The following is a 23,113-nucleotide window of genomic DNA, read 5'->3' as shown; positions in this document are numbered from 1 at the left end:
TTAAACTCCATCTACCACTTCTCAGCCCATTGGCCCATCTGGTCCAGATCCTGTCGTAATCTGAGGCAACCTTCTTTGCTGTCCACTACACCTCCAATTTTGGTGTCATCTGCAAACTTACTAGCTGTACCTCTTATGCTCGCATCCAAATCATTTATGTAAATGACAAAAAGTAGAGGACCCAGCACCGATCCTTGTGGCACTCCACTGGTCACAGACCTCCAGTCTGAAAAACAACCCTCCACCACCACCCTCTGTCTTCTACCTTTGAGCCAGTTCTGTATCCAAATGGTTAGTTCTCCCTGTATTCCATGAGATCTAACCTTGCTCATCAGTCTCCCATGGGGAACCTTGTCAAATGCCTTATTGAAGTCCATATAGATCACATCTATTCTCTTTGTTACTTCTTCAAAAATCTCAAACAAGCTTGTGAGACATGATTTCCTCTGCACAAAGCCATGTTGACTATCCCTAATCAGTCCTTACCTTTCCAAATACATGTACATCCTGTCCCTCAGGATTCCCTCCAACAACTTGCCCACCACCGACATCAGGCTCACTGGTCTATAGTTCCCTGGCTTGTACTTACCACGCTTCTTAAACAGTGGCACCACGTTTGCCAACCTCCAGTCTTCCGGCACCTCACCTGTGACTATTGATGATACAAATATCTCAGCAAGAGGCCCAGCAATCACTTCTCTAGCTTCCCACAGAGTTCTCAGGTACACCTAATCAGGTCCTGGGGATTTATCCACTTTTATGCGTTTCAAGATATCCAGCACTTCCTCCTTTGTAATATGGACATTTTGCAAGATATCACCATCTATTTCCCTACAGTCTATATCTTCCATATCCTTTTCCACAGTAAACACTGACGCAAAATACTCATTTATTATCTCCCCCATTTTCTGCGGCTCCACACAAAGGCCGCCTTGCTTATCTTTGAGGGGCCCTATTCTCTCCCTAGTTAACCTTTTGGTCTTAATGTATTTGTAAAACTCTTTGGATTCTCCTTAATTCTATTTGCCAAAGCTCTCTCATGTCCCCGTTTTGCCCTCCTGATTTCCCTCTTAAGTATACTCCTACTTTCTTTATACTCTTCTAAGGATTCACTCGATCTATCCTGTCTATACCTTGCATATGCTTCCTTCTTTTTCTTAACCAAACCCTGAATTTCTTTAGTCATCCAGCATTCCCTCTACCTACCAGCCTTTTCTTTCACCCTAACAGGAATATACTTTCTCTGGATTCTCGTTATCTCATTTCTGAAGGCTTCCCATTTTCCAGCCGTCCCTTTACCTGCGAACATCTGCCCCCAATCAGCTTTTGAAAGTTCTTGCCTAATATCATCAAAATTGGCCTTTCTCCAATTTAGAACTTCCAACTTTTAGGTCTGATTTATCCTTTTCCATCATTATTTTAAATCTAATAGAATTATGATCGCTGGCCCCAAAGTGCTCCCTCACTGACACCTCAGTCACCTGCCCTGCCTTATTTCCCAAGAGTAGGTCAGGTTTTGCACCTTCTCTCGTAGGTACATCCACTTACCATATCAGAAAATTATCTTGTACACACATAACAAATTCCTCACAATCTAAACCCTTAACACTATGGCAGTCCCAGTCTATGTTTGGAAAGTTAAAATCCCCTACCATAACCACCCTATTTTTCTTACAGGTAGTTGAGATCTCCTTACAAGTTTGTTTCTCAATTTCCCTCTGGCTATTAGGGGGTCTATAATACAATCCCAATAAGGTTATCATCCCTTTCTTATTTCTCAGTTCCACGCAAATAACCTCCCTGGATGTATTTCTGGGAATATCCTCCCTCAGCACAGCTGCCACCACCACCACCATCCCCCCCCCCCCCACCCCCTTGCCTCCTTTTCTGTCCTTCTTGTAGCATTTGTATCCTGGAACATTAAGCTGCCAGTCCTGACCATCCCTAAGCCATGAAGGCAAGCTCGCCAAACACCTACAGCATTGCAGGATTCAACTGTTTTCTTTAAGTTTTCCAGCATTTTCACCTCAACTTTCAGTTTGGGAGAGCAATTCTATGTGCTTAACATTACTTTTGCGAAGAACTTCTTCTTTTCACTCTTAATGTTGCCTTTTACTGTATCACATTGTCCTGTCTTTGAAATTTAGCTTGAATTACACAGAGGGTTTGGTGCACCTCTTGATCCACAGGCAGTGCCATAATGATATTTCAAAACTCCACCCACCTCCTCTTTGAATACTGTCAGTGATTTAGAATCCACAACTCTCTGTGGTAAAGACAGTCACAAACCCGTGAGAAGAAATTCCCTTTGTATTTTAGCTTTTAAAGATGAGTGTGCCCTTATTCTATAACTATGTCCCCTAGTTTGAGATTTACTCACTATTGGAAAGATCATCTTAACATCTATCCTGTCAACTCTCTTTAAACTCATATGGGTTTCAATAAGCAGACCCTCATTCTTCTAAAATTGAATGAATAAAGATCTAAACTGCTGAGCTTTTCTTGATTGGTCAACCCCTTCATTCCAGATATTACCCTATTGAATTTCTTTTAAACTGCCTCTAATGGCAGTACAGGCTTCCTTACATACAGGGACTAAAATAGTACACAGTACTCAAGGTCTCACCAAGACATTATCAAATAATGACAAGATTTCCTTATTTTTAAACTCCAAACCTCCAGCACTAAAGGTCAAATTTCCATCTGCCTTCTTAATCTCTTACGAGACCTGCATGCTAGCTTTTTATGTTGTACGCACAAGAATACTCAGTTGCCTTGAAATTGAACTCTTTTGAAGACACTCTTTATTTAATTTATAGTCTGTCTTTTGATTCTTCTCACAAAAGCGCATGACTTCACATTTTCCTCCATTAAACTTCATCTCCCAAGTTCTTGCCCACTCCCTCAACCAGTAGTAGAACTTGCTTCATAGATTCCACCCTTCCCATCTCCATTGAAGTCTCAGAAACCCGCACTAAAAATAGATTGACAATTAAGGTGAAGGTGCAGAGCCTGATTATGGTATTTAAGTGACCAATATGCCTTTGCCATAAGCGGATTCGTCAGTTAAACCCAGAGTGGGCAGGTTTGAAGTGGGTTGGGTTCCTATCTTAGAATTTTGGAATTTTCACCTGTACCAATCTATCCACTCATTTTTGGAAGTCAGGACTAACTATTCATCCAATCTGTAATCACAACTCAGACTTCATTAACAGAGGTCAGTCTAAGGTTGCTTCCATTGCCTCACCATCTCCCATGTATTGCCAACCAATACTTCTAGTGAGGCTTCAACATGATTATCCAGCTTTTTTGATTGTTGCTCGAAATTGAGTGGATGTCTTAGAAATTGCAACACTATTTATGGTGCATAGGCATCATCCTCTTGTATCTCCTTCCTTTATAGAAAGTTTTACACTTCAATTTTAAAAAAAAACGTATCTGTCATTCTGTTCACTTACTTATTTTGCTGAGTGCATTTTTGAAAAAAGCATTTAATAAAAATCTATGGCCCCACCCTTCACTGCAAATGTCCAAACTACATGTGATTTTGTACTCAGCGCCCATCCACACCCCTACCCAGTCCTAGCTATCATAACTCCTTTACCAAATACAGTTTGTTTTCTCTCAGCCAGACCATTTAAGCAATCACTTCTTGCAGAGTGCTATTGAATATCAGGTACAACATCTATCAGTGGCATGTTTGATGATGTCAACAACTTGAACCAACAACTTGACAAGTAATCTGAAATATCATGTGAAAAAATAAACTAAAAGAAAACAACTAAATTTTAGAAATCTCACAACAATATAAAATATGGACCACTGATTAGTGAAATTGTTGGCCACCTTGGGGATTGAGACAGTTTTGTGACAAAGTACATAAATAACATATAAGGTAGAATTGAGGATTATCAGATCAGCAATGATCTTACTGAATGGTGGAGCAGACCTGATGGGCTGAATGGCCTACTGCTCCTATGTCTTTTGGTTTTACTGTGTTTGTTTCAACCCAACACAAGCTGACAACCCTTCTCTGGTTTGTTTCTTAGAGCAAAGCCTTGACCAATCAAATTCAGTCTGCCTCGTTAAAATGTTACCAAAACCTGGCAGCTATTTCCAATCCGTAAAAAAGACTTAGATGAATAGACTAAGTGCGGGGTATTTACAATGTTGACAATGCCAAACAAGGTAGAAATGTGAATTATGAATTGAATACAAAAACATTGCAAATAAATAAAGACAGATTGTGTAAATGGGCCAGAAGATGGCAGATTGTGTAGAAAGTGGGCAAGTGTAAAATTACTCACTCTGGGTGAGGAGGAATTTCTTGCCGCAGCATGTTGTGAATCTGTGGTATTACTTACAACAGACGGTTGCTGAGGTTGAGTCATTAAATGCTTTCAAGGTTGAGACAGACGAATTTTTAATTAGTGAGAAAATCCAGGTTTATGGGGACAAAAGCAGGAAAATGGAGTTGAGGATTATCAGATTAGCCATGATCTCATTGAACGGTGGTGCAGACTCAATGGGTTTAATGGCTTTCTTCTGCTCCTATATCTTATGGTCTAGTTTTAATAAGGGTCCAAAACACGACCACAGGATTTAGCTGACCCACACTGGTTGATCAGGCGTCATGAAACCAACATGAATTAAATCAAAGGCAGACTGAGCTGAAATCAATACTTTTCCCAAGGGCAATGAAACCAGTTAGTCAGGACCTCTTGGGAGGTATGAAAAAGTCTTCATCTCGAGTTTGATTTATACCATGATGAGAAATTTCTCATGCTGGAATTGAAATCGCACCTCCAATAATCAAGTCTCATAAAATAATTTCAACAGATAGGTAACATATAAACAAGTGACCATTTAAAAGGGTTTCCAACAGACTAGAAGGGGTGAATCAAGAAGTAGAACTGAACATAAGTGAGAAAAACTCTCTTTCTCTCAAGAAAAAAACAGCACTCAGTGACTGCATTGACTGGGAAGAAACATCATAGAATCAAGAATTTAAAACATAACTGGGATATTTACTATTAACTATGGTCAAGAAATTTACTAACACTATGGTCCCAGTTTAAAACCCTACTGTTCAAACACACTCAAAAGGACTCTAAACTGCATATCATTTTATCTGCCTCTGAACCCCTTGTTATTTTGTGCCTGTGTAAGCAACAATGTGGGTCCATTTACATTTTACAGTAAAACTTAGTTTATTGCATTTTGAATTGGAGAATGGTAATTTTTGTGCTTAAAAAGAACTTAAAACTTTGTTCTGACCAATTAATGAGATTGAAAAAAAGGAAGCTGATTCTCCCATTCCGACCTAGTTAAAAAGAAAGATTGTCACCAAAGGAACTCTTAATGGGCCACAATACACCTGGAAAATCAATGTCCCTCTGTCCTAACCCATCCCCCATTCTGCGTATGCTGCCATTGGCTGATGGATAAAAGCCCTCAGTTAGCTGCTCAAATAATTCAATTTGCCTCTCGGTGGGAGGGATATCTTCCACTTTCCCAATTGCTGGAACTAAGGCAGGAAGGTAATGAGCACAACTCCAGCCACCCACATCCGCTCCCCCTCCTCCTCTCCCCCCGCCAACGATATCTACTCTCATCGTATTACAGGTGTCCCATATGCTTTTACCCTGTTTATACCTCTTTTCAGTTTGTGGTAGGTTTAAGCAACTCCATATATAGCAGATGGTTAAAGTCCTCAATTTGTGTGTTAAACTGTTACACAAATGGTTCTTTAATATTGTAGTGGTTTTTGTTTTCCATTTGCTGAAAATGTGTTGCTGGAAAAGCGCAGCAGGCCAGGTAGCATTCAAGGAGCAGGAGAATCAACGTTTCGGGCATGAGCCCTTCTTCAGGAAGCCCGAAACATCGATTCTCCTGCTCCTTGGATGCTGCCTGACCTGCTGCGCTTTTCCAGCAACACATTTTCAGCTCTGATCTCCAGCATCTGCAGTCCTCACTTTCTCCTTTGTTTTCCATTTACCTACTGAGGCATTCTGGCCTCAGCAAAACGAACTATTTTTCATCAATGGTTAGATACAAACTCCCTGATTTCAAAAAGACAGATTAACATTTCCCTTTGAAAGAGTGACCAGAGATAACCAGATTTAACTTTGCTTCATTTGAATAAATGTCACAGCATATTTACATTTAAAGTGATTTGATTCAACCTTTCTGTTTGACATCAGACTTATTGACTAAAACTGGTGTGATGGCCTTTAGCCCAGAAGCAGGAACAACAAGCTAATGTTTGAGGAACACACCAATTTTTTTAAAGATTGAAAATGATTTAGCAGTTTGTATTAATCATAAAAACAATTATAATTTTTGATCATGAGAAATATCATTTTACCTTTAATCTGGAAGTAATCTGAACACAAGTAAGCTAAAATATGGAGGTCATGTGGCCAAGCAAAAACAGAGAGACCAAGAACAGAAAAGTTGAGAAGGTTTCAGAAAGAAGTGTGCCATTGTATTCATGTTTGTGCAGACAAATCCTATTTACATAGACAATAAATTACAATGAATTGGCTAAGTTCTTGAATAAGAGAACTGGAATTGTACTTAGCACATCCAATAATCGTTGTTATACTTGCTACCACAAGTCTACTTTATAATTCATACTGACTGAGATTTACCTGTTATTTTACATTTAATTTATGTGGATTTTGATTGCTGTTAAATAAAAGTCACAAAATAATACCTTTTCTGGTAACTTCTAAAGTTGGAGCTTATTCAGTAAATTTGGTTCTTTTGGTTTAAGGGTCCCCACAGAGATTGTAACGTTTTGATGATTATTTCAAACTAAATTGATGCATGATGTGCATGTCTGTTAATGGTTTTATGAACCACTTTTATGCAACCTTAAATCTTAAACAGAAACAATTAATTTTTGTTAAAATTATATTCCCCACATTGGACAGATTATTCAATAGAAGAAGGACATGTTCAAATAATTCATTGTTTCATATCATCAGGGAGTGGTTTGGCAATAACTTTAGAGCTGCAGACTTAAAATCCTGATCCTGCCGAATTGTTGATAGATAGCACGAACTGCACTTCAACAGGTATTCAAAGACTTTGATGAACATACGATCACTGATTCCATAATATCCCTTCAAGCTCTTTTTTTCCATTTCATTTACAAAGTAAAATCCTGATTAAAATCATGTGAAGATATGTTTGGTTTAAGTATGACAAGTGTGCATTGAATGGTTCCTATGCGAATAAGACATAACTGTTTAAATGTCTGTTTTTAGCACACAGTTTTGGAATTAATTGATGATTATGTCTTGCCAAATACAAAGACATCATATTATGCTTTTAAAAATTGGACACAAAAGCTGTTAAAATGGCTACTTAAAATTAAGTGACTATTGGCCTTTGAGGTATGTCTGAAGCGAACACCTAATTAAATGTGAACATTTAGAAAATTCACATATGTCTTTGTTTAAGGACAGATCGGTACAAAGAGACTATCAGAACTCCAAGCTGCTTGTTTTGTGGGTCACTTTGAACGAAAGGGAGATCAAAACTCTGTTGATTGCAGATGGGACTGAATTGGCACTATCGACCTTCTGTTGTATCATGATGATTTTTCTTATTCAATCTAGAATGGATAGCTCAAATTACCAAATTAAAAAAAAATCTTTATTTCAAAAGCACATTGAACTTGTGAAAACTGATAGTGAGAGAGCTATGTTTTTGTCTTCTTTTTAAGATCAGCTAAGAAGTCGTTTTACAGGCATTCACACCAGAAAACTTATCAAAATGATAATTCAGCAGTTTAACCATCAGACAATGAATTAGCTTCAAGTCATCAAGCAGCCAAGGTAATTAGCAGCAATAGCTTGAAAGCAGGGGTCTCCAGAGGTGAGAACTTCTACCAATCCGCTCCAAATTCAAGTTTACCAACTTCAGGAGAGTATCAGCCTACCACTATTAGAAAGCAAACCACAGAGATTTGACAAGAAACCTCACAGCTGCTAAGAAAAAAAATACTCCATAAGACCTTCAGTTTTATTTTAAAGCATCAAAACACCCACAAAGCTATAGACCCATGCATGGATGAACATAGATCATAAACCAGAGACTGATCTTACGAAAAGCTGTAACAGAATCTTCTCCTGTATCTAATCAGTGTGTTTATGCAAGTATGCTTGTGAATGAGTGAGGGAGATGTCACATTTAATTCAAGATTGGTGTGCAAAAATTCACAAAAACTTGCTGCTTAAATAAAGCTTAATTATTTTTTTTAAAACCAAGTTTGGATGATTCAGAATAGTTTAAACATCAGAAGTGAGTCCCAGTTCTTGGATTCCTGACATCATTCCCAGGATTTTCAATTTTTAGGAGTAAATTTTACAAGTGCTGGCTGGCTTGGTCATGAGCCCAGACTGGGCACTCTGAAACTTATTGGCTCAATTGTGGAGAGAAACATGGGCTACTCCTCTGCAATTGTCAAGAAGTTGGGGCAGTGTTTTTTTTCTAATCATGGAACATCAGAGGTTTCGTGAAAAACAGTCTTTATGGAGAGCTTTTGAAAGGTAAATTTAAAAGGACCTTAAGTTTCTTATGTCAGGGAATAACCCTTCACTCACTCCCAAGGCCCTTCATTCTCCATGCACATCATCTCATATTTTCTCCCACAAACAACCTTCATGCCCATTCACCCACTATACACAATATAGAATCAACTAACCTTATAGTGAGAGTAGGATGTGTAAAAAAGAGTATTAACAAAACAGGCATTCATTGTAAACATGTTTTGTATTACAAGGCAATAAAAGTGTAACACATCCAGATCCTTTAAAATTTCAACAGCTGCTACCATTAGAAACCACATAACTTTGTGGAAATAAACACTGTGATGCTAGCAGAGATAAGAGAGCCAAAGCTCGGCAGCAATTCATTATCAGGCTTGATCTGACAGTTCAGACTTTATTACCCTGTTGAATCACCTAAACCCTGACTGGATTGAAGCTCTCGCTGTCCAATCTCCATGATCAATTTCACAATATTTATTATCACACAGTTAAAAGGTTTTAAGTGCCAACAGTTTCACTTCTTCATCTTTAAAGGGTCCATTTATTTACTTCTACTAAAGGTATTGAATGAATTTACTGATATGCAATGGAGGGTTTCAGGACTGTTTAAGGAGTAAGGGAGAGAGTATGAGTGTGTGAGACACTGGTGCTTTTGGTTAAAGAAGTCCAGAGGAGGAAAGATGTTACGTATCTGGAGGTGGGGTTAGGAACACATCTCACGGCCCTCTCACTCTCTCCTGAGCAGATAATGTTGGTCTAATTTGCTTTACATTCTTCTCCCATCTTCCTGTAGACTCAACCACATTCCTATGAGCAAGCTCTTCATTCCTTCTGCTGACTTCTACACAATCTCCAGTAAGACACAGGAGCACAGCATTCAGTGCCTTTTTGGTGAAATTTTTAGAGAATTTGCATATAAAAGCTGATAGTTTTCAAATATTGACAGAATATATCTATAAAGTCCTATTCAAGCCTTCAACAGTGATTGATCAGTGAACCCAGTGCATAACTTAAAATGGAGCTTAAAATCCTCTGCAATGAATTGTTTCACTCCTGTTCAACTGATCACTGTTAGGTGAGAGTATTGACTGTAGCAGTCACATGAAAATAGACTACAAGCTCTTTACAGATCATTTAATTATCAATCAGAGCCTTAGCAATCCCCTGGGAAGTAATTCCTTGCACTCGGTTAACCTTCCTTTACCAAGATGGGACCTTGCTCTAAATGTGAGAGAAACTGATGCTTCAGCTCAAGAATCCAACCTGGCCACCTTTGCCTCTTTGATGACCATAACCTCCAAGGAAACGTGTAGTACACGTCTTGCCTCCATATTTTTAGTGGTAACCACAGTTTCTAGTCTGAATATTATAATCACTGAGCAAGTGAATGCATGAAGTTTAATTCAGTTTGGATAAACTATGGGTAGAAAAATATAAAACAAAATTTTAAATTGAATAAGGCATATCTAAACTCATGTATGCACCCAAATTGAGTTATATACTTAATTTTTCTGTTATCAATGTGGCTGTGAATATCAGTGCTAATGCAGTGGTACCAAATTCCTTGAGAGAACATATTTTCATATTATCAACATTTTACTAGAAATTGAGCAGTGTATTTCACTTTCCATATTAGAGCTTAAATTGCATTATTAACAGGCCACAATGTCTTGTACACACACTCTTAATCTGACTGCTTCTCCTTCATCTTGGTGACATGAAAAGTATTTGCAAACTACGTAGTTTCAAAGAGTTCAGTTTTGAAACCATTATTATCTGCACAGAAAATGCTGTCAAGTGATTTTTTTTTCATTCTGTCAGTATATTCCTTTATTCTTAAGTTTCAAATGTTGGGGGAAATGTTATTTCTCTTGCTTTATGAAGATGAATAACTGGCTGAGGAATTATATAAGTACAATCTTTAAAAAAAAACATAAATGTTTTGCCTTGTCTCATTGGTTCCATCACGGTGACTAATCATGATGTAGAGTGAATCACTTGTGTTTCAGATATAATTTTGTCTGTAATTTCTGCTTTGCTTTTAACTTTTAAGTAAACCATAACTGAGTTCTAACTTTGTAATCTTTGCTTTAACACCAAGAGTGATTATTTGTTGATGAAGTCAAAATTAATCAATTGCGTGATCTATATCTGTATTTTCTAGCAGTGGATATCGGCCCCATTTCCAAGGATGTTTTGATTGGATATTGTTTTGTCCTGAGATGTATATGCCCAGGTTGTTTTCTCACGGTTTAAAAAGAGGATTTGGTCTTACCATATTGACTTTGGTGATATTTAGGCCACACAGCAGGACAAAAAAAATGCCCTTTTATGGAGTGGTAGATGCAATGGAGTTCAACTGATGTACAGTAAATGTCTGAGTAATATCATCAGGATGGATCAACAATGTGGACATTTCCAAAGCATCCAAACCTCGCTGAGTTTCTGAAAGATAAGAGTCATGCCTGGTTCAGACCACTTGTTTTGAGTAACTGGATGGAAGAGTCAAAACGATGGAATGGATCCACGGATTTAACTTAAAGGCACGTTGTTTCCTGAATTTGTTGCTGCCACCAAATCGAATAAAATTATCTTTCCTTCTTTCTTCTTACTCTTTTTATATATACTATCCCCAATATTATCATTTATATTGTCTTATAAATATTATCATTATCACTACATTCAATGACCTTCTCGTGTTAACATATCATGGGTACTGTCACTCATTCCTGTTATGCCTAGGATTTAGCTTTGAACTCAAGAGAGACTCCGCAGCGACAAACAGCTATATTAACAGCTGCATGGACTCCAAACAATGTTTATCATGTGGATACTGTTCAGGAGTGAGTGTGCGGTAGAGAGAGAGAGAAACACAAACACACACACAATTGCTAATAGCATCAAAGACAAGCCTCAGTCGAACCATATGACAAGGCAATGTACGCAACATCTGGGGTGACACGGTGGCTCAGTGGTTAGTACTGCTGCCTCACAGTGCCAGGGACCTGGGTTCGAGTCCCACCTTGGGCACCTGTCTCTGTGTAGAGTGTGCATGTTCTCCCTGTGTCTGTGTGGGTTTCTTCCCACAATCCAAAGCTGTGCAGGTCAGGTGAATTGGCTATGCTAAATTGCCAATAGTGTTAGATGCATTAGCCAGGAGTAAATATAGGGTTGGGGAATGGGTATGGGTGGGTTACTCTTCATAGGGTCGGTATGGACTTGTTGGGCCAAAGGACCTGTTTCCATACTGCAGGGAATCAAATCTAATCTAATCAAAAAACACTCTATTGTGTCTCAATCAAGAAAGATAAATGCCAGTTGCCCAATTTTGTGCTTTTTACTGATGTTAAAATTATAATAACTTTATAGGAATGTTTGAATCATAATGGAATAACTGAGATTATGACAATAATGTGGAGTCAACCATACAATATCATGAAGGGTATGCTTTACAACTTTACATTGATGCAGTTGCTATCTCCAAGCAAACTCCAGAAGCATACTAATAAAGGGCTCCTAACAATGAAATAAACTGAAAGTAACATTGAAAAATTAAAACAATGCAGAAAATTAACTTAGTCCTTTCCATAGCACTTTGTGTTCTCTTTCAAATTTTCCAGTATTACATGGGGTCATCACAAGGTGTCATTCCTTGTTCGAGCTCTCTCCCATTTAACCAGGCTGGGGACTGCACACAGTGGGTGCTGGTTTGTCTGCACCTGTAACTGGATTCTTCTGCAGCTAACAACAAGTGGCATTCAATTCTGTGGCTATCAGGTTCAGAAGCACAGATATTACCAAATGTTCCACACTTGGCTCCAGCTCTTCACAGAGCACAGTCAGGCTCACCAATGTTCATGAAATCAGCTCGATCTTCATGTTCTTGAATTTCATTCAAACTTAATATTTTCATTGAAATGCTTTATCCATAAGACAAACACTGTGCCAAACTCTATGGATAGAATCTGAGTCACATGGGTTATGTCAAGATGTGTGGTAGGGTCAGATGGAAAGACCAGTGAAGCCAATCTCAATATTGGGAGCATTTAACTCCATCTTTCATGCTTTTTCCAAGCAAGTTTCTTGCTTGGTCGCAGCAAATTGCCAATTAAAGGAAACTGTTGCTAGTTAAGGACCTTACTGATAGCCCAACTTACCTCATCAATATTCAGCTTTCCATCTCTTACTGAACTCACCAAACAGGCAAGATGCCAAGAGAACCTAACCTGCAAACAAGAGCAGGCTCTTGGGGAATTCAGCTCACTGCTTGCTTCAGAGGATGTCCATGTTGGATACTGGATATCAAACTCTCAAAACACATTCCATGGGCACCAGTCACACAAACCTCACATCCATGGATATTGGCATCTGATACATGCAAATCTGTATGATCCCTCACAGCACATCTCTGATTAACTTATAGGATACTTTTATACTTCAATATTGCACTGGCAACTGTTATTCAAATACTAGAGCAAGGACACTGTGCAATTTGGGACATGTGCCCAACTCATGGACTGGATCGGGCTGCATTTCAGAAGGATTCACTTACTCTATTTGTGCTCACTCCCTTTGACCCCACCTGGATGTTTGCAGCATTCCTGTCTTACACTGCCTTGTGTTGCCTCTTTGCCCTGTGGTCCCTCTGGGCAAAGATAGTGCTCTCCCATTGCTTCTGTCTTTTCTTAATGTTTGGCACAGACACAAAGGAAGGAAGCTCTTCATGGTTGTCAGCAGGCCTCAATCAAGTTAAGGTTCTGTTTAGCAGGCCATGGCACAGTAAGGCAGTGGAAACCTCCAACATCAGTCCATGGGTTTGGAAATGGTCTGTAAGCCACTCAGAGCCAGGACCCTATGGACATCAATGTTGAGGAGCTGATTCTCAGGCAGCCCAGTGCCCATGGTGAGTTTTTCAATCCTATTGGGTGCTGTTCTCCTCCTGGAATTAGAGAATGGCAGATATCAACGGAGATGAAAGTGAGTGGCACAGCTGTTATGTGGTAGTTTTGGTGCAGGTTGGTGGGGGTCCTGGACGAGTGATAAGACAGCCCAGAGGGCATACCAAGTTAGTAGTGACCGGGGTTGTGGTGAGTGATAGCGAGTAAGGGAACATGTTGCAGGCAATGGTGAGTATGGTGGAGCATGAGCCTTGGTAGAAGGTGAGATAGAGAAATTCTAAGATATTAAAAAGATGTTGGCACCTATGTTGATGAATTGAAGAAGATGTAGACTTTCTGCCTACATTGTTGCGCATTCTTTTAGATATTTTAACCTGAATGGCAAACTTCCACAAGGCTGGCATGGTCTGTGCCTCAGCCTTCACTGCTGGCCTTGGAGGAAGAGGAAGGCCCACAAGTGCACGATCCCATCCAGCAGCATCTCCAGGTCTCTGCCTGCCCAGCAAAGTGCCCATATCCCCCTGTCTGACATGTCTGGTGCAAATGTCAGGAAGTACACGGGGCAGCTCTGGATTGACAATGCTTGCCTGGGTGCACAACAGGCTTTTGAAAACTAGTTTCTGGATTAGTGGTGCTGGAAAAGCACAGCAGTTCAGGCAGCATCCGAGGAGCAGTAAAATCGACGTTTCGGGCAAAAGCCCTTTATCAGGAATAGTGCAAGTGCAAGGGATGTCAGTGAATTCTGAACTATCTACTGAGTGGCAAGTTATTTTGAGATTGGAGTGTGAATAAAATGGGACCAGAATTGAAGGTGATGGATTTGGAGTAGGTGGTTCATGGGGTAATTTGTTGAGATATAGTGAGAAAATTCACCAGGTCTCACTACAGAAATCCCTCCAAAAGCCTCAATGCAACTCAGACTTAGCCAGAAATAAATAATTCAGCCCAATATCCTTTCATCAAACATTAACACAGTTTCTTTCCAAAAATGCTGCTCGACCTGCTGAGTATTTCTAGAATTGCCAGCTTCATTTTAGATCTCCAGCATCTGCATTATTTTGCCACAAGGATTCAGATGGTATTGTGATCTCATAGGTTTGTTTTAATGTGGCAATACTTTGGCTTCCATGTAGCATCTCCTCCTTCCAACTCTCTTCACAACAAAAAAATACTTCTACTATTTACTTCTTTAAAGCTTGCATAGATGGATGGGAACAGAAATCACTGAGTCCCATGACTGCTGATAATTTTCCTGCAATGTTGTCATGAAACACTTGAAATGGCTCTACAGTATTGGAACTGTTAGCACTGTTCTTAAATGGAATACCTGTAGCTGTGTAGCAATCACATCATAAGAAGCGGTTGGCATGGGTTTTACACAGGGAAAGTTGAACTCCTCTCTTTGATGATGGTACAAATACACTTGACAGCAATACAATGATCTGGTTTATTTGTACTTTCACAAATATTTTGACAGAATGATTGTTGCAGGTTTCTTAACTAAGTGAAAGACACAGGGATCTAGGCCAAAGAAAGCCGGGGTTAAATTAAAATATTTTGAAGTGGAGGGTGCTCAGGAGAAGACATGAAGAAGATCACAGTTCGGGAAGGTCAGGGTTTAAGTATCTGCTATTTCTAACTTATATAAATGGGACTGCTACTGAAACCTAATCTAAAAATGCCAGACTACGACTCTATTTTAGTGTTATCAATAAAGGATCTGGCAGAAGAAACTATATATTATTAACAAAGCATTGAAAACTTGTACTCTGAATTAGCTGTGCCTCTAAACAAGTTATTCCAGTAGCTACAACTTTGGTATCCACCCAAAAAATACAAAACTGCTCACATCGATGCTGTCCACATAAAGCCGAACAAAGCCAATTTGACAAATTACCATCCCATCAGATTCCTCTTAATCATCAACAAAATATTAAAAATGTTATCAACTACATTGTCAAATGGCACTTACCACAAATAATCTGTTCACCAATGCTCAATTTTGCTTCCGCCAAGGCCACCTAGTTCAAGACCTCACTATCACCTTACTCCAAACATAAATCAAAAAGCTGAACACAGAAATGAAATGATAATGTCTGCCTGTGATTTTGAGACAGCATTTGAGCAAGTTTAGCATCAAAGAATCCAATTTAAATTGAAGTCAATGAGGATTAAGGAAAGCAAACAGAATACTGAACTGGAATACAAAAGAATGTCATACTGAGAATGTCTAGTACACTGATCAGATTACTCCTAGAATCCCTTGTTCCATTTTGATCACCGTGGAAGTGGCAATTACAGTTGTTTTCCTGTGATTACTTTTAAAGGGCTCAATCAAAACATAACTTACCGGATGCATCCACTGTTCTGAAGAGGCAACAGTTTCCCTTTGCTCATCTCGAGAAAAACATCTGCATATATTTGATTGTTGAAATGATCTGCTTCTGCTCTGTAACAATCATGATTCTGTGAAGAAGCACTTAAAGTAAAGGCCTACTCTTCAAGGTGCCAAGCTTAATGTGAAGTTGAAAAACTGCAAAGGATCAACAGTTTAGCCATAACATCCTGCTCTAAGCTCTAATGTTGTATTGTATGATTGCCTCCAAGACAGACCTTATAATATTGTATTGCAATCACAAGGATGATCACCTGTGCTACCAGAACAAAGCAAAAATGCATTGTTAGCTTGGTAATTTAACAGTAACTTAACTAAACTGATTTGTAATTCTTTCAAAGGGGAAAGATATTTCAGAGGAGGTAGTGAGCTCACAACTCTGGAGTTCTTGTGGTTAGAATATGTGAGATAGATGAAAATTGAACAAAACTAAGGGTATTCTCACAAAGGAAGGCTTTTCAAAACTGAAAGTAATTGCTGGGCGTTCTTGACATTTTTGACAGCTGGAACTGAAAGTTTAAGGCTTGACAAGGAAAAGTTGTGTTTAGAATTTTTATGGCCATTTATTATGTTTTTAGTAGTTTGAGTAATACCTTGACTTTCATAAATGACTTTACAAATAAAAGGAGAGGTAGTTAACTATTTTAGCCTGAAATAAGTGCCTCAAGCATTTCTAGCATTCCACATCAACTTGAAATATTATGGGAATTCTATGTAAAATACTAGGTATATTGTGAAAAGCATAGATTCATGCTTCAGCTAATCCAGTTGGACAAGAGTCCCAATGTTCAAGTTGGTGAAGGGGTGAGATGTTGGGAATGATAAGGATGACAAAACACCTTCAAATGATTGAAAAAACAATTTGATCATATGTTTCATATCTGTCTAAACTGAAGTACCATTCCTGTGGTTTTGCAACAGGTTAAAAGGTTTTGAAAGCCAACAGCTGAGATACAGGGGATAAGTTTCTGTCGTGTAAATCCATGCAACCTCCTTCAATTCAGAAAAGCACAGTAATTCTGGAAGATCAGTTGATATGATGTCACATTAATTATCAGTGACTGAAGAGTCCCATTTATTCAGTTATAGTCTGGAAGAATGCAATTCATCCATGGGATTTAGAGATTTCTTGAAAATTAAAAACCTTAAGCCATTAAAAATCAACGTTCGCAGTGATTCCTAAATAAAGAGAAAATCTTTTACTTTGCCCAAGCACTACGTATTTTCAAAAGACATGAGTTCGAAGGGAATTATATCTTCAACAACTTGCAATCTATTTCCAATTTAGCCTCCCTTGTTCAGTGATATGCAGTGAGCTCAGTATAGGTGACTTGAAATACTGAGTAATTTAAACATACAAAATACTGTATTTAATTGCTAGTAATTAGTTGTAATTTACAATGATGTAAAGTGAAAATTACAATTTATTTGGGCACAAGAATTAGAACATAATTCTAGGCAATTACAGAACAACAGTATTTTATTGTTCTACGTGATAGGATTTTGTACATTGTCCAGGAAAGGAAATGCTTTTGAAATACATATGTTGAGATTTTCTAACTTGCATCCCAAGTGTACTGATTCTCTCAGATCACGAATGGGAAAACTCACTGGTTTGAGCTCCAATCAGCGTCTTATCAAATTGTGAGCGTCGATACTGAAATTCCACTTTTGTCAGGAGACAATGTTGCTAGGATGAGTCTTAGAGACTGTTGCAGGTGGGAATATGTCCATTTTCTGGGGTCTTCTGGTCACATGGAAAGAGGAGTCAGAGGCAAGGGGAAGGCAATGGCTTTTAGCAGCCAATCCTACATTCCATTTTCTGCCCTAGACTGGTGCATATGGAGGCAGTTTTGTTGCCTCTTTTCTTTTATTGTCATGAAGGTAGCTATTTTTAATCAGTTTGTTCAGACATATTATGGAACACCTCTAGAGTAGGTGGCTCTTATAGTCCAGAGGTAGGAACACTATACTATGCCACAAGACTCCTCCTGCCATTAAGATAATCTCAGGTATTCAGGGTGGTGAGGAGTTAAGGTCTGGAGTGGACTTCCTCATTAAGCACTTAATTGGGAACAGGAGTAGGCCATTCAACCCTTGATCCTGTTCCACCATTCAATGAGGTCTGGATGACCTGTGGTCTAACTCCATATATCTACTTTTGACCCATATTCCTTAACACCTTTGTTTAACAAAAAAATTATCTATATCAGATTTAAACTGTGCATCCACTGCCATTTGTGTTCCAAACACTTCCCACCCTGTGTGTGTAGAAGTGCTTAACATCTCGCCTTAATTCTCAGACTATGCCTGCCTTGCTGAGATTGTGAGAAGGCATTGACTGCTTCTCCAGGGTCAATTGATCTAATTATTTGTCCTATTCGCCATCTTCCTCATCACCTCCAGGGAGGGGAATATTGTGCCATAGAGGTACATGACGGTTTAAAGATGATGTGCCTGTCAGGAGGGCAAAGCCCATGCTCTCCTGAGGTTAAAACTCAAGTCTTTCTATGAGCTCATGTACAAGTTCCAGAAGACAAAAAAATTGCCTGGCAGCAGCTTGTACCTAAATTCTTCCAAAGTGTTTCCCACTAAGACAACTCAGAGTTAACACAGACCGTGTTCATGAAAAGAAGTGTTGCATGAAGCATAGTGTATTGCAAAAGAGTGGGTTTAATTTTAAATGTCTAAATATAATAAAAAAACACACACATGCCTAGGCAGGAGAATGTTATACATATCTATGGGGATGTCCATTAAGTATTGGAGGAAGTAGGGGTTACGTATTCATTGATAGTATTAAACAGATTTTTCAGATCTACATAGATATTCATTTTCTGAGTGCATTTTGCCTCAATTATTACTTCCGTTCAGACCTTATCCATTTTACTCCAGCCACACATAATAAAAACAGCTTAGATTCCCAGGTTGCATGGAGAGTGTTTTTTTTCACAAAACCTGCAAAAATATCCACAGTGAAGTGAGCTTTAGGGGAGGCCCATCTTTCAGAGCACAGTCAAATTAGGCTTCCTGCTCCAGAAATGTCACTCCAGCTGACTGAATGATTATCTTACTAACTGTAAATTCACGGCATACATTTAGTGAAATCACAATCAAGAGTTTCTAAACAGATTTCTCTATACTCCTTCCTGTTTAGGCCGAGGAGGAAGAAGAGGGCTTGAAAATTTAAGCTTCAGTTTCATGTTCAGATTTTACTTGTTCCCTGCATTTCATATAAGGTGAAAAACAAACTGTTTCATTGAGGATCCTAAGGTAAGGATTTCAAGAAATCTGCTTTAAGCATAAAGGAACAAGCAAGCTAAGAGCATGTGTTTCTATGCTCTACAAAAAGTATCTGTGAAGTGACACTGTCATCCTTTGATAGCACTGGAATGAACACGATGGATGAACTTTCAAATTAGAGATCACAATTAAAGATGAAAGAGAATATTGTCATGTGGAACTGAACCAACAATATACAGCCCTTGGATGCTTAGTCCTCATAAAATAGCAGCTCATATTTAGCTTTAGAAAGGAATCTCCTGTTAAACATTTCAAGGAAAATAGGTATTTGTCTGTGGGAACAGGATAATGATTGGTCTTTAGCTATTATTTTGCAATAAGAAATTAGTGAAATCATTCATTGTATAAATCCAGACAATTTCAATGATTCCATTTAGTAAGAGGCAACAACAAGAAAATAAATAGAAAGGGAAAAATAAAAACAAGCTATTGATATCAAAGTTTAAAATGTTTTCCACTCTATTATATCATTACATAAAAGAAATGAACTGTCTTCCTACAGTGCAATGGTTGAATGTATTGATGTATAAACAGCATTTTTTTTTCTACAGTTCTTTGTGGCCAGTTTTCAGATCTAGAATGCTCCAAGGAAAGAAACATACACCAATCAGCTCTTTGACAGATACCAGAAGTTAAAACACAACTCTCGACCACTTTCATGGCTGGCATAGTATGACCACATTATTTGTTAAATAAGATTTTCTACAAAGATACAACATATAAAAACTGTTAAATATATAACTTTAGGTTTCTCAAAATACATTTAATGATCCTGTTTTCAACAAATGTTACTTTCTCATCTAATTTGAGTTTTTTTGTGTGTGCATGTGGTAGATGGTTGATTGAAATGTGACACAGACTGCAGGTAGCCAGACATGCTCATTGCGAATGCTGTTTGACAGTAGCTACTTTTATGCTGGGAAAGGAAACACGAGCTGCAAATGTTTCACATTTAGTTCTTTTTTTCTGGTTGAAATACAACATGACTTAAGAATGAGAAATAAGTCAGCCAAACTAAACAGGAGACTAAGATGTCCTCCCAGCACGAGTGTTCATATGTGTCTCTTTTGTGACTGGACATAGACTATTAATCTGTTTCCATGCTCCATTAGATCCTTTAGACATCTTACATCAGACCTGCTTTCCCAACATCAGGAGTCCCTCTATTCTTTTCAACAAAGACTTTACCCGAGCCAGTAATGATTTATTTCAGCACTATGAAAAGCTGAAATCAAATCCTTCAGGAGCCCATTACAATTGAAATCAGTAAAGCTCATTCACAATGAAATAGTGTCCATTTTAACGTTCTCCTTTTGTTCTTTGGTCTATTGTTTTGTGAACAGGTAAAGATGAGGAAATAGATGTATAGATGTCAGAGAGAGTTACACACATAATAGCACAGTGTCTTTGTTGTGGACCCTTCGGTAACTCTTTAGTGTCCCACCTGAGGCAAAGATTCACTGCCTGTTAAGGGCTGATAAAACCAGTTCAGTCTTCTGTAACAGGCTTTCTGAGCGGAAACATCAACTGGGCAACAGCAATCCAACTTTAGTTGAAAAGTAGGGACGAGAAGTGTCAAACATGGTCAATATTGCTTCTGTCCAAGCGTAGCTCAGTATTCTACATTTACTGCCCCAGTTGTCCTAATAACAGAATGAGTGAAACTTTAGCTCAAGAGTTAGATGAGATTATGCTGTTTTGACCAGTGTAGAGAAAGAGAAAGTTGAAGAAATAACATACAACAGATGACAGTCCGCAGCAGTAGAATTTGATTCGTATAAGTAGCTCACACAGAGTTCTAAGCTGCTCCTGCAGGGATTCTTTGTTGATGCATTTGTCAGGAGACCTGAAAGTCAATAAAGAAAGTGTGAAAACTATGTTTTACAGTTATTGTCTTCATTGCCTAACTACCTACACAATCTCACAGGAAGACAAGAACATCCTCAAAGTTTCAAAGTATTAATTTTTAAAAAAAAATAGGATCAACATTATCCAAATTGAAAACTGTTAGAAAACTGTAACACATATTAAAAACACCCAAAATAGTAAATAGTAAAAATAGTACAGCAGTCAGCTAAAATCTCCAATCCAAACATCAGAATGCACACACACAACTACCATTGTTTTAGTTATTAAAGTCCTGAGTAAATCTCATCAACCTCATGTCTCTCATCTGTTGTACTTACAAATAGACATCTCCAGCCAAACAATGTAAATTGTACTCAAAACTAGCCTTCACGTTATGTCAAATTAGGAAATAGTATTTTGAGCCCTAACAAGGAGGAAATGGTTCACAACATCTTGTTGCTATGTTGAGCACACATCTGAACCCATGTTCTTAAGATCCCCGTATGGCATAGGAACAGAGGTAGGCGACACAGCTCATTGAGCCTTTCCACCATTCAATGAGATGATAGCTAATCAAATAACCTTCAACTCCACTTTCCTACCTTTCCCCATAACCCTCAATTCCCTCACTGATTAAAAATTTGTCTATCTCAGACTTGAATATACTTCCACGTTCCTGTTAAGAAAATGTGTGATTGAGCAGTTATTGCAAAAACAATGGAGTGGCGAGGAGTCAGAGTGACTGTGATGCTAAATCTGAAGCCATGAGAGTTCAATGAGATTACAATCAATGGTAAAGACTCTCAGGGCACTGTGTCCCACTTCAAGTGAGTGTATTGCAACGGCGGGACAGTGTATACTCAAGGATTGTGATGGAAGATGCTGGTAGTTGGTATAAATGTATGAGTATGACCTGGTACAACAGGTCTGCCAACTCTGGCACCAGTATCCAGATGTTAGTTGATGAGGATTTTGTCATGCACCAACTCAATCTCCATAATACAGGCAAATGCTCCATCCAGTTTCTATTAATTTATTTACCTTCCTGGAGGAGCTTAAGGGTAAACCATATTTGTCTGGGTCTAAAGTCAGATAAATGTCACATCAAGTAAACATTAACAGGATTTTATTACCACTAAACAGTGAGAAAATCCGATGACTTCATGGTCAGCTTTAATAGTTTCAAAATTTAACTACTGAATTTTTAAAGAATACATTCAAATTCTCAAAGTACACAATGAAATTGTAACTCTTATTCTCTGACCAATTGTTTATTAATATTTTTGGCTCCCATATGAGCGATTTAAATTCAAACTTCCAATGCTCACTGAAATTTAATCTCAAAATGCCTGACCATAATTATTTAAGTGTTTTCACAAAACTGCAATATTCTACCTTGGAACTAACAAAAAGTGGATGGACCAGTCCAAAGCCTCACTCCACTGCAACTAAACACAACATTCTGTCATGTTTACCAATGGTTCAGTCGATTCTCATATTCTAACTGAATAAATAGTGCTGGACAAAAAATGTGTAATGAAACAATTAAACTCAAAATCGAAGATATTTTCCAAATTCATCATGCCAAAGTTATACAAATTTCATTTGTTGTCTTAAAATGATCCAACAATTCTTAGTAAGTTGTGAAGTGCTGTGGGTAATATTGTTTCACTAGAAATTTATTCATTAGATTTTTTTTTCTGTTTTTTTTAAAGCCACATTGATCACAAAGCAGTCATACTTTGTGAGTGCAACAATACAGTACACATGTAATGGAAGGAAAATGTTAAATATGGATCAAAAATAACACCTTCTACATACAACTGTTTTATTTCAATGCCACTTCAATCAAACTCAGGCTGCATACTTATTACAAAATGTGTTTCATTCCCAGAAAGTGCCTGTGTATATTTTAAGTGAATATATCACCGAAGCAATTGAACACCATATGATATTGATGGTGCACATTGTTGTGCCAAATAAGTAGCAGTTAAGTTGGTTATAAGCATCAAGGTTTTTATCACTTTTGAGAGTGAATCAAACTTGAATTCAAATGATAATAATTCTACTTTCGAAGTATTCTGGCCATTGGTGACTCAGCTGCATCC

General features: G+C 38.2%; 1 protein-coding gene across 8 annotated transcripts in view; it reads right to left on the bottom strand.

The window, feature by feature from the left end:
• Nucleotides 1-23,113, bottom strand: part of tafa5a (TAFA chemokine like family member 5a) — a 575,012-nt gene that overhangs the window by 77,978 nt on the left and 473,921 nt on the right. For 4 of the 8 annotated variants that reach the window (XM_072562569.1, XM_072562570.1, XM_072562573.1 and 1 more), the window contains one exon: nt 17,016-21,003. The exons of the other annotated variants lie outside the window; for them this stretch is intronic. Coding sequence is in view for 2 of the 4 variants with exons in the window: in XM_072562570.1 (XP_072418671.1) it covers nt 20,995-21,003 (9 nt within the window). In the remaining 2 variants the exon portion in view is untranslated. Of the gene's footprint in view, nt 1-17,015; nt 21,004-23,113 lie in introns of those variants that run through there. 8 annotated transcript variants of the gene reach the window in all.

Source organism: Chiloscyllium punctatum, chromosome 44 (genome assembly GCF_047496795.1).
Source record: "Chiloscyllium punctatum isolate Juve2018m chromosome 44, sChiPun1.3, whole genome shotgun sequence".
Classification (NCBI taxonomy): Eukaryota; Metazoa; Chordata; class Chondrichthyes; order Orectolobiformes; family Hemiscylliidae; genus Chiloscyllium; species Chiloscyllium punctatum.
Note: the sequence above shows the minus strand (reverse complement) of the source record. Positions and strands in the feature narration are given on the sequence as shown.